The sequence below is a fragment of the Ascaphus truei genome, chromosome 5 (genome assembly GCF_040206685.1).
Source record: "Ascaphus truei isolate aAscTru1 chromosome 5, aAscTru1.hap1, whole genome shotgun sequence".
In the NCBI taxonomy this organism is placed as follows: domain Eukaryota; kingdom Metazoa; phylum Chordata; class Amphibia; order Anura; family Ascaphidae; genus Ascaphus; species Ascaphus truei.
The window spans coordinates 292,887,140-292,903,307 of record NC_134487.1 but is presented as its reverse complement, the minus strand read 5'-3'; the positions used below and the strand labels follow the sequence as shown (position 1 = coordinate 292,903,307).

The following is a 16,168-nucleotide window of genomic DNA, read 5'->3' as shown; positions in this document are numbered from 1 at the left end:
ACGGGTCTAAATGTGTATTCTGATCATCCGAATGCAATAATGTGGTCCACATTATTCTAGGAGTCATGGAAAGAGAGTTACAGGTTATTTTTTATACTCTGAGCTATTTTGAGTTTAAAAAAAATGTATTCTCCATCCCTAGTCACCAGAGATGGACGAGTGGGAGTTAAGGACGCACCCATAAAAAGGTAGGACTCATCTCTGTGACAGAGGCAAAGTCTGGGCATAAAAACCATGTATTTTGGTATCAAAAGTGGAATTCAGCATACAGTAGAGGGGTGTTTGATACTGTAAACACATGGATTCTCTTATTTCAACTTCAAGTCCTCTTTGAAGGATGTGATATTATTTTCTGGTGTTATCGTGCTATTTTCTGAAACTCTCTGCATTATTATATTGTATGTCTTTGTAACATTATTTTTTCTGTAACTAAGCACTGTACCACTTTCTCGTATATAAATTCTAAATTAATAAAATAAGCACTGTCTTTTGGCCTCTAAATGAACCTGGTATTTTTTAGAAGAGATTAGCTGCCTTTTCGGACATTTTTATTTTTTCATTTAGTGATCTTAGTGATCTAGCTTTGGCTCTATCCATCATTTGTGATGGCTTTATAGGGGATAATGATACCCCTTGGACTAATAAAGTCTTACTTATATTCCTCAGAGAGTGCAGACAATTAGGAACCTTTTTCTCGACCCTTCGGGGATCAACACTGTACATATATATGACTATTTTCCCTATATGCCCATCGATGTGATTATTAACATATACTGTGAATTATTAAGGTTGAGCGGCTAAGCATCTATGTGTTGCTTTGACCAGATAGGACAAAGCAGTTCAATAAATAATTTTTATTCCAGCCGGAGCCAGCAAGCACAACACAAAAAACACAAATCAGAGCTATGCTCACTAACACAGGGCATTCTGTACATGTGGGGAATCGTAACTGGCTAGGTGCTGAGTGCCACATTAAAGGCTTATATCTCCTTAGGAAACTGGTGAGAATCCGGTAGTTTGTTTTGCTAAAATACTACCAGCTGATTCTAAACTTTGGCGTCGTAGTTATAATAGCAGATATTTTAGGTGAAATTATATTGATGTTTTTTGCATTACATTATTTATTACTTCCTCCACAATAGTTGCAAAAACCTATGTCTAAAATGAATAGAGATTTAAATAAGTGTTTAATCCTCCAAATCCTCAAAACATTTCACATATCACCAACATACAAAAGAAAGAGAAATGTGTTCATCATGAGCGGGGCACCATTGGTAAAAGCTCAGAAATAATTGGATGTCATAGTTGGGTTAATCTCATGAGAAAGAAGCCATCGTTGTTAAGACGTTCCCACTAGAAAAGGTATTTATTTTAGAATGAAATTTGATATATCTCCTAATTAAACTCTTGTGTGCTGATATGAATATGCAATCATCTCAATCATGCACATGAGACCTAATCATGTTCTTTCTGGAACCTAAATGCCCAAACCTTTCTGAGTCTTGAGTAATATGAATAGAGATGAAAATCGTACATATTATTGCTACTTATATCTGCTTTCAGTTCACATTTGACTTTGGTTGACGCTGTTACATTTCCTGGCAACGTCTAATTTTTTGTTGCAATTTGTACAAATCCTGGGTTAGGGAAGGAGAAGGTCGGCAAACTATATTATCCGCTCGTAAAGTTAAACGCAAATAAGTAATAAAGGACCCACAATCTTTCCTTTAAAGTGGCAATCCAAGCATGCGATTTTTTTTTTTGTTGCCAAATTCGTTTTTATTTTTAATTTAGGATTGAAGCAGGGGGGGTCTCTGGAGCTAGGACCCCTTAATTTCACCCCCTGCTTCCAGAGAGACAGACCTCCTGTAGGGGGCGCCGGTAGTCACTCCACTCGGCTAGCAGGGTTCATGTAATGGGGAAGTTTCAAAGCTCCCGCACACTGCGGGCCAATAGGAAGCTGTGATGTCATCAGGTTCAGCTTCCTATTGGCTCCCATGAGCTTTAAACTTTGCCGAGAGACCGGCAGCCCCTTTTGGAGTTTTGTATCTCAGGACGCAGGGGGTCTCTGGAGTAGAAATTTATGGGGTTGAGCTCCGGAGATCCCCTGCTTCAATCCCATGTAAAAAAAAAAAATTAAGAAAATAAAAACGGCTGTGATTGCGCCTGTCTGGGGGGGAATCTGTATATAGAATTGTAGGTGTTTCTTTGCCCGGAGTAAAGAAATTCAGCTGCATTATGTAAAGTGAGCAATGCCAGCTGTTTGGTTTTTTATTTTTATTCCAGGAAGATCAGGAACAAATAAGATGAAGAAACGGGTCATTTATTATTAAGTATATTGCAGCATTATTTAATCAAAATCAAAAGCACCAATCCTGCCCGTTTGACCCAAAGGATCCATCCCCGGAACCAAATGGCACTATTTTCAGCTCCTGGTAGACTTACAGGTAAAGGTACCAGCGTTCTGTCCAGCGGAAACAAAATGGCGGTTTAAATCTCCTGCATCATGCGGCGCAATAGGACGCCGCAACGTCATCCGTTGGGGCTTCCTATTGGCTCATGTCACGTAAGGGATTTAAATAATAGGAAGTAACGGCAGATACCTTTTACCTTTATGAACCTTGGGAACTAGGGCATTTCGGAGCTGTAAATAACAGGGGGTTGGCCCCTGGGGGGAGGGCCGCCTGGTTCTCGTCCTTTAAAGAAAAAAAGAGCAGTCAAATGAGCAGGACCGCTGCTTTGAAATAACGGTGCATTATACGTATTAATTATTATTAATTTCGGCACTTTTGTTTTGGAAGATCTGGGAAATCCAGAGCCGACTCGAGGAGCGATCTTTCTTTTTGTCCGTCGCTTTTTATTTCTCTGTATGTGAATAGCACGCGTATTATTTTGCCGCACTGACAGTGTCGCGGCCATCTTACCTGATTCTGTTTCAAGGTGGACACCAGTTTCTGCAAGGTGATGTTTTCTTCTTCCAGCTCGGTATAGTCCTGAAGGAGCCTGGCTTCTCGAAATTTGTACTCTCGGATTTCATCCTTCGTCCGCATCCTCTGCAGCTCCAGAATTTCGTTATTCTGAAGAAAAAAATAATAATAAATAGAAATTAGCCGCAGATAAAAAACAAAAACAAAAACCACTTGGCCCACCCGTTCTGCACATTTTCTTGTCTATTGAGAAATCCTCGTCTTTATTTCATATTTAGAATAACGTAAGATTTATTTTGCTGTACTATCCTCTACCTCCTCTGATGGGCAGGCTAGTCCACGAATCCACCACTCTTTTAGGAGAGCACCTTTGATTTGCTGACTTTCTAAGACACAACCAGTATATGAAGATAGCTCGATAAACACAAACCACAAGAATCCGTTCGTTCCTCTTATGGGCGGAATGTGAGGCAGCAACTCCTACCTGACCTCCGTAAAACAAAACACCTTTTTATTAATGAATATGAACTGGTGTCTCCCCCCAGAGCTGAACCAGGCTACATTTCGTCACCAGATTAAAATGTTAAGCATCTAAGATGGCCACTCAACTCGCAATCAGGCCTGGCTGCAGGGGTTTCTACGGCATCTTCTCCTCAGACCATGCAGTTTCATGACGTCGCAGCGTTACGTGACATCATGGCACCATGTTGTTATGGCAATGCAGTCCATGCGGCGTCACTGTCATGGCAACGTGTGACATCACACTGTCATGCTAACGCGACGCCTTTTGACGTTGTGGCGCCTTCATAACGGGACACTACAGGAGGAGATGCCTTCGGACAAGGTAAGAGACTGCGTGCTCTCCCCCGGCAATCAGCTTCATTGTTGTGGGGAAGAAAGCGGGGGAGGGGCCCTAATCGCGTGGCTCGATCCAGTGGCACCGATGGAACCACCATCAAACTGGCCATGGTCACAATATGTTCAGAGGACGTCCCAGTTTTTTTTTATTGTACTATAGGAGGGCGCGACTTGTATAGGAATAGAAAACTAAAATGTGTGGTGAAAATATAAATGTGATTTAAATGTATGGCAACATTATTAAAAGCTGCATATGAAAACCCTTATCTTTAGGTTCCTGAGCTTTCCAGAAAAACCGTCCCGGCAGTAACCAATTAAAACTGCCTCTCAATGGAGGCACGCCCCCTAAGGGAAAAGGCAAAAAAACGTATATATTGTCGAGATATTTGGAAAAGTGACAAGATGTTCACTGTGTGGTCCCTGGACTCATATGTATTCTGCGTTTTTCAAGCCTTGTACGTAGATGTCAAATCTTCCAGAGGTATTCCACATTATTTTATATAGTTTATACCGAAAGAGAAAATGGCATATGATGTAATATGCTTAATATAATAAAAGGCTCAAATAAGCAGAATATGTACTCAGAAATGCATAAAAGTGAAAAGCCCCAAAGAGTTCAGCGGCCACTCACACTCGGCATCGCTTTCTCCCACTCACACTTCCGGTCCGCACTTACGGGTGGTGTTAGTGGTTGCTCCCCAGTTTAAGGTTGAAGCAGCTCTCTTGGTGGAGCAGCCTTTAGTATATATGGAAGGGGCATAGGACTTATCCCCCAAGAGACTGGGTTGCTGCAACCTTATGCTGTGGGCCAACCGCTGACACCGACCGGACGTACAGACCTCTCTCTGCTGACGTTATATTAAAATCCATATCAACTACGAATGTCTCTTCCTTTATTTTAAGGCTCTACACGTCTCTGTACCTCCATATATCTCAACTCTGATCTCTCGTTACACCCCTACTCATTTCTTACGCTAAAGCCAAGGTTGTCTCATCTTTGCGCCATTTACCTCTACAGCTCTCTCCTGTCTTAAACCTCTCTCACTAATCTCTCCCTACCGATGGAACACTCTTCCACTCAACATTCATCAAACACTTTCACTTCCCACAGTCAAAGCCCAGCAGATAATCCACCTCTCAAAAGCAGCAGCTCATTACATTTTCTGCACCTCTGCTGCGCCCTCCAGATGCCCTTGATGCTTCCTGACGGCACTTTTAATAATGCACTTTTACTCCTACTGTCTGTACGCCTCCCAACATACTACTTAGATTGTAAGCTCTTCTGGTCAGGGTCTCCCTTTGCCTTAAGTGGTCATTTACTTGCTGCTGTTATTCCCATTGTTTGTACTTTATTTACCTTGTATTGTAATGCTGTAAAGCAGTGTGTATAGAGTTGGCGCTATATAAAGATCATTATACATATGTAACGCCTGTTCGTGTCTGGTCTGACCCACCCAATCTTACATTGGCCCCTGTGGTCTATCCAGCCCCGTTACATGTCGGTGTATGGTGGTGCACCTGTAGGCAACAGGACTCCTGAGTCTCCCGCATGATGGTATTCGGGGATGTCAATCAGACAGGTAGCTGAGGTAGTGGGTGCGAGTCTTACTTACATCACGTGCAGCGCCTCCATCTCATCAGGATCTATGCGTATGCAGGTAGATGGTCCTGATGAGGAACTCCTTCTTGGTGGTGAGGGCCCCAGGAGAGTAATTGCAGACTCACACCATGGGGTTCTTGGTAAACAAGCCATATTTATTGTGCGTGGGGATAAGGGCCAGCTGCCCCTCACAGTCCTTGTCTCAGCCGCACATTGTTCCATGATTCCCTTTAAAAGGTACGCCCTCCCAATGGAGTGGGATTCCCTCTCCCTGTAGGGAGATCACCCCTGTGCCAGGTCCCTGGACACAGTTGGCCTTCTCTGGCTTGATATAAATTGATGCCACTAGTTACTGCACTAGTGGGCACCTTTAACTGGCTGCTTCCCCTTGCACCATCAACTCGCAGCAACCACACGCACTAACTTTAGGCAGTGCAGTGCCTTATATACCTCAGGAAGCAGGCACATCTCTGATGTCACTAACTAGGGACTCAGAGCATGTAGCCACTCCCATCCATACATAGGGCACCTCACCCGGGTGTGAAGGCAAACCTCCATGATTACTGCTGGCATCCCTGTAACTTACCAGGTTTTACTGCCAGCAGGAGATGACTGTAGACATTGTTATGCATGGCTACATACATACTGTATACAGTACATACATTACGTGGATCCCAAAGGTGTAAATTAATTCCCATCTGTTCATTCTCCTCTTTCTCTCTCTCCCTCTCCCCTCCTCTCTCTCCCCCCCCCCCCTCTCTTTCCCCCCCCCCCCTCTCTCTCCCCTCCTCTCTCTCCCCTCCTCTGTCTTTGAAAGTTCTGTTTTTTAATTGGTGGCAGGAGTTTTAAATCATTAAGAAAAGCAGATATATCAGTATGTTGTGGGGAGATACGGAAACAGTGTGTATTGAGCTGTAATTATTCCCAGACCACAGCAGGGGGAGATACAGCTCTGCCTATTAAAAAGCTCCAGGTGTTGCTGTCAATACAGAATCAGGTTGAAGTCTCTCTATGCCGAATCATAAAAAGGGTGAGCGCAGGCGAAATCCAATATTACAATAGTATCTATCTCACAGAAATCCTCACTTACATAGAGGCAATTCACTTTATCTCCCTGTGCCTCAACATTAGATTCTAAGCGCTACAGGGCAGGGACTTGCGCCTGCAATTTTCTATGTACAGTGCTGTGTTCATGGTCAGTCCTATACAAAGAAAAAACAATGAATATTATTATAAAGGTCCTAGATAATCTGGGTGCTGTCAGAATTAGCACTTACAATCAGTTCTCATTCTGACGAGATCTGCTCCGGTAACCGATAATTATTATATTCTGCCGTCCCTGTATATATACTGTACACCCAGCAAAAGAGCGTCCGCCGACCCTCTGACCACAATGCTGAATTAATATGTATTGATTCATTTTTCTGAAGAACAAAGCCGACTGTTTCCAAATGATCTCATAGTAGAGATACTGTATTCAGAAACAAATCGCTTTGAATGCTGACGTTATCTATCTCCCCCGTTGAAGGCCGTATATATCACTTGTTTTCAAATTCCCTTTTGCAGACAGTCATTTCTTCGCTAAGCAAACTAGCCTTGTACCAGTCCCTGGTGTTTAAAGCTGAGACAGCCTGTGTAACCGGAGGAGGAAGTGAGGAGAGCAGCCTCACGTGGAGGAGAGCTGTGAGCCCCACAAGCAGGCCTCCAACACTGCCACTGTTCCTGTTAACCCCTGGAGGGAGAGTCAGCACGAGAGTCACGGTGCAGCAGGAATCACATCTCTGCAAAGACATCAGCAGCAGCCGGAAGACTCTTTGTTGCATTGCCTGTATTTGCCTTGCTGCTTCAAGTGTGCTGATCCCCTGAGGAGTACAGGATTATCCAATGAACTTTTGGCGCCAGGTTTTTCTTTGTTTTCACTTTCACTTTCTCTGTCAGTACTGACAGTATTACTAGGCAGCCTTTATATATATATATTTTGCAATTGTCACACTGGTGTTTTAGTCTTTAGCGCTTGGGCACATTTTTTCTTTTTCACAGTCCCTGGTGTTTAAAACAATTGACTATCTTGGATACAGAAGTGCAGATAAAACCCCGTTTCAGATTTCCCCTTCTCACGCGACAGAATAATGATTAAATCTTTAAAGCAGGGGGGCGCAAACTTTTTTCCCTGCGCCCCCCTGCCGGCGGTCCCCTCACTCCCGCGCCCCCCCCCCCCAACCCCCACTTACCCGCGCTCCGGCGTCATGACGTCACGTTGCCATAGCAACGTGATGTCACATGACCTCGCAGCGTCATTTTGACGCCGCGTTGCCATGGCGACGCAGGGAGGAAGCTGCCGGAGCCACGGTAAGTTAGGTTTACAGAGGCCCTGCAGCTCCCCCGGCACTTAATTTAAGTGCCTTCGGGAAGCGCGCGGGGCCTCTGTAAACCCCGCGCCCCCCCCCGTCGGCAGTCTTGCGCCCCCCTGGGGATCGCGCCACCCAGTTTGCACACCGCTGCTTTAAAGAATGAAGTCCAGGGGATTGTGTCCCAACATTTAACCTTTATACCGCCCTAATGACATAGCTGTTACATTATGGCCATGGCACGCCAGTGGCTCTATTGACGTACCATCTACGTCATGGTGAAATGCTTATTTTCACTGTTACCTTGGCCTGATCACTAACTTTCTGGGCAATTTACCCGTCTATCTGTACAAGCTCCTCACCCCTACCACACGCAGCACTTATCACCTGAGATCAGACTCCAAAAGACTGTTCATGGTCCCGAGGTTCAACAAAGTATCCGGCCGTTCCTCCTTCTCTTACCATGCACCCCACAACTGGAACAACCTACCGGAGACTCTCACATCCACAAGCAGTCTAAGTTCTAAAGCTGTCCCACATTTTAATCTGGTCTGTAACTGTTACATACAGTAAGCCTATGATATACATCTTCTCTAACTGTGCATGCAATGTCTTGTACATAATGTATAACCCTGCTCACTTAATGTAACTATGTATTTGTAACCATGTATTTGTCATCATAACTCTGTGCCCAGGACATACTTGAAAACGAGAGGTAACTCTCAATGTATTACTTCCTGGTAAAACATTTTATAAAGAAATAAATTATAAATAAAAAGAGCAGCTGGTCAGATCGAAACGGAAGTGTGTAGATTATATGTGAATCAGACTTCATCTTGTCTTACTGGCTTCCATTTTGTATAAAACGTGGTACTTTTAAGGTTTGCTGAGTTGAATAGTATAAGCTCATGAGTTTGGAATGTTTGGGAGTTAATTATCTGCGGAACAAGGACATGGTAATAAAAGGAGTATTAGAGATTAGGAAAACAGTTAACTAACATCTGGCATCCAGGTCTATTGCTGAAAATACTAGAGAGCGGAATAGGGGGGAGAACATACGACAAGATCAAAAGTATGTACTGTGAAAACAAATGCTGCGTGAAAGCTAATAACAAGAGGACAGGCTTCTTCCATCAAGGCCGTGGAGTTAGGGCTGCTATATACAGCATACGGCCGTGCGTGCCTATGCGAACACGCGTGCCGCATGCTATTCCTGTCTATAGAGCCGGGAGCTGCAGGTAATGTATATGTGTGTCTGTGTGTGTGTGTATATGTGCGTGCATGGGTTGTGTGAGTGAAAGGAAGTCCTAAATAAGATTTTTTTAAAGAAAAAAAAAGTTTAATAAATATTTTTTTTTTAGTTCTGCAATCATTGACACACACACACACACACACACACACATACACACACACACACACACACACACACACACACACACACACACACACACACACACACACATACACACACACACACACATCCATACAAACACACATCCACGCATACATACATTCACACACACACACACACACACACACACACACACACACACACACACACACACACACACACATCCACGCATACATACATACACATACAAACATTTGAGCACCGGTAGCGGCGCAAAAAGATGGTTTTCCCCGTCTTCGCCGCTGTCTGTCGGCTCCCCTATCCCTGCCGTGCGCGCGCGCGGCCCTTGTGTAGAAGGGCTGACTCACGTCAGCCAACTAAAATTCCATGCGCGCACCCGGCATAGCGCTCGCCCGGCACTATAGAACGTGCCTTAGACAGGGCTGCAGCCTGAGTCCCACACTTTTTAACATATACATCAATGAGCTTGCAGCAGCCCTAGAATCCTCCTCAGCACCTGGGCTCAACTTGGCTGGCACAGAAGAGATGAAGTCTCTACTATGTGCAGACGATCTGCTCCTGCGGTCTCCAACAGAACAAGGCCTCCAACAGAAACTGGCAATACTGGAAAAATTCAGCCAGACCTAGACAAAACCAGAATAATGGTATTCCAGAAAAAAATCTAAAAAGCATCCAACCATATCGCAATTTACACTGAATGACCCAAATAACAGCCATCCACAGTCTTACTGCTACAGAGCAATGAAAAAACAGGACCTCTTCACTAAACCCTGTGCCATCAAACAACTTGTCCTCTCACTCCAAGGACAAAACCCCACACAGAACAACCTGCCGAAAAAAAACAAATCAACTCAATCGCCAGTGAAATGAAGAAGCAGTATGTGACTATGTGGAAAAATGATTTCCAGCGCTCAAAGAAGCTGGAGACCTACCACAGCCTACAGAGAGAATACACTCTGGCACCCTACCTACTGAAGGTAAAAGACCCAAGGCAGAGACAGACCTTGGGCCAGCACAGAATTAGTGCACGCAGCCTGGAAAAAGAAACAGGCAGACACAGACAGAACTGGAAGCCCCGGGAGATGAGACTGTGCCAGCGATGTGAGCTAGGAGAGGTAGAAGATGAAACACACTTCCTGCTGCGCTGCACACAATACTCTGACGTGAGGAGCGCCCACCTGGAGAAACTCTCAGCTCTTATCCAGAACTTTAATACTATAGAAGAGAACCAAAAAAATTGCAATCCTCCTGGGAGAAGATGAAACCACAGCAGTACTGTCACAGGCTGAGAGACGCCCATAACCCCACATCCCTGTGTGTAACTGTTACCCATGTGCTGTGCAATCATTATACCCTACCCCCTATTATTCATGTACTGTGTAACCATTGTACCCCACCCCCTATTATTCACGCTTTGGCAATACTGAAATGTTCTTTCGTCATGCCAATAAAGCTTATTTGATTTGAACTACAGGACACTTGCAGCGTAATAAAGATACTAGAATAGAGATTAGGAAACTTCCTGTTGCTCCGTGGAACACACTTAGCTCCTCCCCCTGGTAGATAGGATAGTCCAATCCAGAACAAGCAAAGGGGGTGGGGTTTGAACAGTTCCCGCACTTTCTTGCAAGCTGAAGATCAGCACAAGCTTGCAAAATGCAGAAATCCTTGCAGAACAGCACATGGCTTCCCTGGTAAGGCGGGAAACGCCATTTTGAGCACAAAGAGAGTCCATGCGGCCCCCAGAGGAGCTGGAGCCACCATTTTGAGAGCACAAAATACATGACATCACTGTAGGAGCAGGAAACGCAAGATTGAACATAGTCCAGCACAGTGGGGTCTCGGTTTGCATTCAGGAGCCACAAATACATTTCTGTCCCTGAAATGTTTGAGTATCACGCACCCTGGGGTAGCATCAGGGAACGCCTCGCACAGGAATGGCAGTAACTCTTACTACTGGGTGCACAGGGACCTACAGACATTTCCCATGTAGTCCCTGTCCCCTTACCTCTCTCTTCGTTGTGGGTGCAGAATGGTCATCACTCTTCCCTGGTATAGCCTCAGATCAGCCGCCCCAACTGCAGTGCCATTAAGAGACCGTCAGCTCCCTGGTGAAGCATCAGGGACCTGTCTCCCTTTTCTTCTTAGATGGGGTGCACAGGGGTCATAGGCGTAATCCCCAGAGTTCCCTGTCCCCCTCACTCTCCGCTGTGGGTACAGGAGGGTGGCCACACTTCCCTGGGGACGCCTCAGGTCAGTCGCCCCTGCTGCAGTGGCCTCGTTCAGGGTGCCGGAGGCAGGAGTTGGAGGGCGGGCGTTCGCGAGGGCGGGCGGCAGTCTGCTGGGCGATGTGTGTTCATCCTCCCCAGCAGACTTTTTCAGGAGTTGAGGAGGTGGGGAGGGGGCGGGGCTACAGACGGCAGGTTAGGGATCCAAGTTGCAGTCTTGAAATCATTCTCAAGAATGATTTCATTGGCTGCCGAGGTCCCAGTGACGCTGCTGCAGCTTCAAAAAACGAATTTTTTGTTTATTGAAACTGTAGCCGGCGTCAACTCCCTACTTCGGAGACAAGGCAGCTGCTACCCTGACAACCAGTATTCAATTTGAATACATTGTGTCCCACGGCAGCTCGCACGGCAGCACGCCCTCCCTCCGAAGCCTGCACCCTGAACGAGGCCTCAGGTCTGCCCCTGAATATTGCTACATACTCACAGCTGAAATGCAAAACAGACCAACTGGAGGAATTAACCTTTCCACTGCCTGTTCTAACAGGACTGACAGAGGAAAGGCCCAGAAGAATACATAGCTGCCGAAGGCCAGGCTATACTTACATTGCCTTTCCTTCAAGTTATTAAACTTCCCCACACAGCACCATGCTAAGTTGAGTAAGGAAAGTTTTTAGAACATGTCCACTTCCCAATGCAGGTAAGGCTGCGGCCCCGCTGCCTGCGCAGCACGCGCGCCTGCGAGGCTGGCGGCGCGTACAGGCGAGTCCCCCGGTCTGCAGAAAGCTGCATGGGGGAAGAGGGGGGGGGGGGGCGTGACGGGGGCACGGCCGTGATGTCACCCGGCAAGTTTGCTCTCATTGGCTGAACCGCCGGGGGGCTTGGCCTAGCGCTCCGTCGCGACTCCTGATCTCAATTTTCTTGAGAGCAGGAGTTTCTCTCGGCGCAGCGCAGCAGCCCCCCCTCACAGCGGGCCCGGCCCCATTATGGAGCGGCTCTTGTCCCTGCAGCGTCCGCCACAGCGGACGCTGCAGTAGCCAGCGGGGACCTGGCCTTACTCCCTGTCGATCATCACTCTGTCCTGAAGGAATGAACCACACAAATGCAGGGATACAAATAAAACATTAGCTTATTGTTTCTTGGGTAATACATCTTGGTTATTCTCCGTTTTCTGGCTCTGGCGATCTCCCCCATTGATTGGTTCCCAGCGCACCATGTGACGCGTCACCGTACGGGAACACCATTTTGTTGTATCCCCTGCTGGCTGACGCGCTCCAGCGCGAAAAGGGACAACAAGCGAGGAGATACCGGGGCCTGCTAGAGAGGTGGTAATTGGCTGGTGTGAGGCGCCTTCGTTACCAGTGGGGTAACCAGCGCCTTACCTGTCTCTCTCTCCGTCTGTTACTCTCTCACACAAATGTCTCAGTATTTACCGTGGCTTCCTTCACCGGGGCGATCTTGTTACTGTAGTTGGTTAATATGAGAATCACAGACCTGTTATTTGGATTCCATCTTTTTGTTTTGATCACCCTTCCATCTGTTTGCCGTAGGAAAAATTATCCCCCCGCCCGTCTTTGATCATTTCCTTGATTAGTTTCTTATGGTGGTGCTGTACATAACATGTAATGTTGGGAAATGTTGCACACCAATAATCAAAATAAATATAAGATACAGAAGCCGGTGCTCTCTAACAACGCCCCCTGAAACACCCCCGACATGACCGCCCCCCAACAACAAATTTTAACAGGCCAGGAATCAACCCACCTACATCAGTACGTGACATCATGGCGCTTCAGCACGAGCGCATTCAGCCTGGACGCGGCCTTGCACATACAATTATCACCATACAGAGTCTTTCATATCCGGTGACTGTTCACATGGTGTGCAGAAGGGGATGTTCCACTTTAGCCTATTACAGCAATTTTAGCAAAACATATTATTTAGCAATTAATGTGGGCAGGCACTAAATGGTTGTTTATAATGCAGCGTCTGATCTACCCAAAACATTCACGTTGACCTTGGCTCCCAGCTCTCGGCTAGCATCACTATCTCTTAACTTTCCACTTGTAACCATCCGGTGTAACAGTGGCCATAATAATTGGCTGTTAGGGGAGGGGTGCGTGCCCCCCAGGGGGGGCGGGAGATTTTCCAGGGGGGGGGGGGGTGCGGCAGCTACAGAAGTCCCGCGTCCTCCCCCCAAGGCACTTAAGTGGCGGGGGGACCGCGCGAGGCCTCTGCAGCTTCTCCCACCTGATCTTTTGCGACATGTCGCCATGGTAACTGGCGTCAAATGTCGCCCCGGGGTCACGTGACGTCACACGTGAGGCACTAAATAAACTTATAATAGTTTTTCCTCTTTCTTCTCTCATGTATATTAATCTTAAAATTAATCTGTTAAATAACTTCCATTACGGTAATAAAAAATAATAGAATGAATAAACAGATTACACGTTATATTTGCTTCTGTGTTATTTGTAAAAACAAAACATCTTCGTTATATTAAAGATATAACTGTTTCACCTCCCGATTACCAACACACATCTTGACTAGATCCCTTTCTGAAACCAGACACTGCCTGTCTGTGGCGTTTGGCCCGGGACCCTTGTTCCAGCATCCACTGTCGTCTAGTGCAGGGGTGTGCCAACAATTAAAGCTGCGCCCCCTGCCTTCTTCCCCCAGTGCTCGCCCTAGGGGGCCCTCACCTCTTGTGTTGGCATCAAATTATGCCATGGGGTCCCGTGACATCACATCACCCCGCATTGCCATGGCGACGGGGGTCAAATGACGCCGAGGTTCATGTGACGTCATGTCCCATGACCCCACGGCATCATTTGATGCTGCGTTGCCATGGCGACGCGTCACAGAAGCCTTCTGAATCAAGGTAAGTTCGGGTTGCAGAGGCCAAACGCGATCTCTGCAACCGCCTGCGCCCCCCCAGTTTGCGCACCCCCGGTCTAGTGTGATCTTACATTCCCTCGTTTATCCCACCCAACAGACCCTAAAGCATTTGGTACACTTTTTTTTTCTGAATTGGGGCTGCAACTTTGGCCTCAGAGGAAGCTCTACATCAGAGCGGATAAATAAATTGGGGAGGTGGAAATCTAATGCGTATAGAACATACATTATCCTGGAGGGGAGACAATGTAAAAATATAAGGTGATGTTAACATTCTTTTATGCTGCCTTAGAGGAGATATATATATATATATATATATATATATATATATATATACATATATCCCGGAAGAAGCCACTTCTGGCGAAACGGCCGTCGGGGTGTTTTTCGCGCTGCAGACCCAAGCCTCCCTGCTTCTCCATTTTTGTCCCTGACCGGATGCAATAAGAGATCCTACTCAGGATGCGGACGGAGATCCGGATGTCCCGGCTAATCTAGATGTGGACGCAGATGTGAATGCAGTGATTGGTGAATCGGTAGCTATATGTAGAAAACCGGAGTGGCCCCCACTTTTCCTGCTTGATAATTATATACTTGGCCATACGAGTAATTCAAGGTACAGAATTGATGTGCCTATCTCTATATCTTCTGCTAATCTCTAGTCCACACACTGTATGATCATGTTACTTTGTGGTGAAGTATCCTCTATGTATGAAAGGTTCCTAATTTCACTGTGGTAGGCACGTCCTCTATTACTCGACCCGGGGAGACTTTTACAGCTCTGGTTGCACACAGGCTCCGGTCCACGAACAGCACGAGTACTCGGGAAACAAAGAGTCAGACACATACAAGAAGTTCTGTTTCCCTACTTCAATTTATTGTAGCGTGAGCGGCAGTTTTATACACAGAGCAGGAGGCGTTCCCGTTACACAACATCGGCAGTTAGAATTGATTTTTGCTAGAATATAATGTACAGTATTTGTCCGTTCAACCGTGTGGACCAGTATATCTTGCGCCAGTGACCAAAGTCCTCGCAAAACAACATGTCAGAGAAAGGGTCAGAATAACCTTTTCTGAGAATTTGTACATTACTGACATTTTGGCCAGAACATTTTCGTAACACCTGTATGTATGTATGTATGTATGTATGTATTTTCGTAACACATGTATGTATGTATGTATGTATGTATGTATGTATGTATGTATGTATGTATATATATATTTATATATATCTATATATCTATCTATATATATATATATATATATATATATATATATATATATATATATATATATATATATAAAACGGAAATAGCCGTGTTATTCCAATTTAGATAGTGCAGAGTAAATGAGTACTTCAGTATTAGGTGAAAAATGGATTTAATGTTCCAAAAAACTCAATGGTAAACTCACAAACAATGCAGATAAAAAAGCATGTATAAGATCAATACTCATGCTCCGATTTGTCAGCAAGAAGTTTCTCCTCTGCTCAGCTGCTCCGCAGACCAGCGTGGTCCTTGTGAGTCTCGGTCCAGCAGGAACTCTCGGCACCAGTGGTTTCTCAAATTCTTCCCCCGGGGAACACAAACCAGATGTCCCTGGTTCCAAGCAAGGGGGGGAGGAAGGAGGCAGAAGTAACAGGACCGTATATGGTAGCAGTCTTTGAGTGAGGTGGCAGCAACTTGCTCAACAAACGCTAGGTCATCCACAGCACATTAACCCTACGCGTTTCCTCAGACTTGCTGATTTCATCAGGGAAATTTCATCATTTTATTTGGACTAACAATTCATATAATAAGACAAGCTTTCGAGTATATATATGCAGTGTTCGACAAACCTATACATTTGCACGCCCCGGGCGAGTGGATTTAACATTGTGGCAAGCTCCTATTGGCCCAAGCAACACACGTGTGGTACTAGGTGGCGAGTAGATTTTTTTGTTC

General features: G+C 45.7%; 1 protein-coding gene across 11 annotated transcripts in view; it reads right to left on the bottom strand.

The window, feature by feature from the left end:
• The window catches only part of BICD1 (BICD cargo adaptor 1), a 222,726-nt gene that overhangs the window by 57,407 nt on the left and 149,151 nt on the right, over positions 1-16,168 (bottom strand). For all 11 annotated transcript variants that reach the window (XR_012801912.1, XM_075602697.1, XM_075602702.1 and 8 more), the window contains exon 3: positions 2,925-3,077. Coding sequence is in view for 10 of the 11 variants with exons in the window: in XM_075602697.1 (XP_075458812.1) it covers positions 2,925-3,077 (153 nt within the window). In the remaining variant the exon portion in view is untranslated. The remainder of the gene's footprint in view (positions 1-2,924; positions 3,078-16,168) is intronic.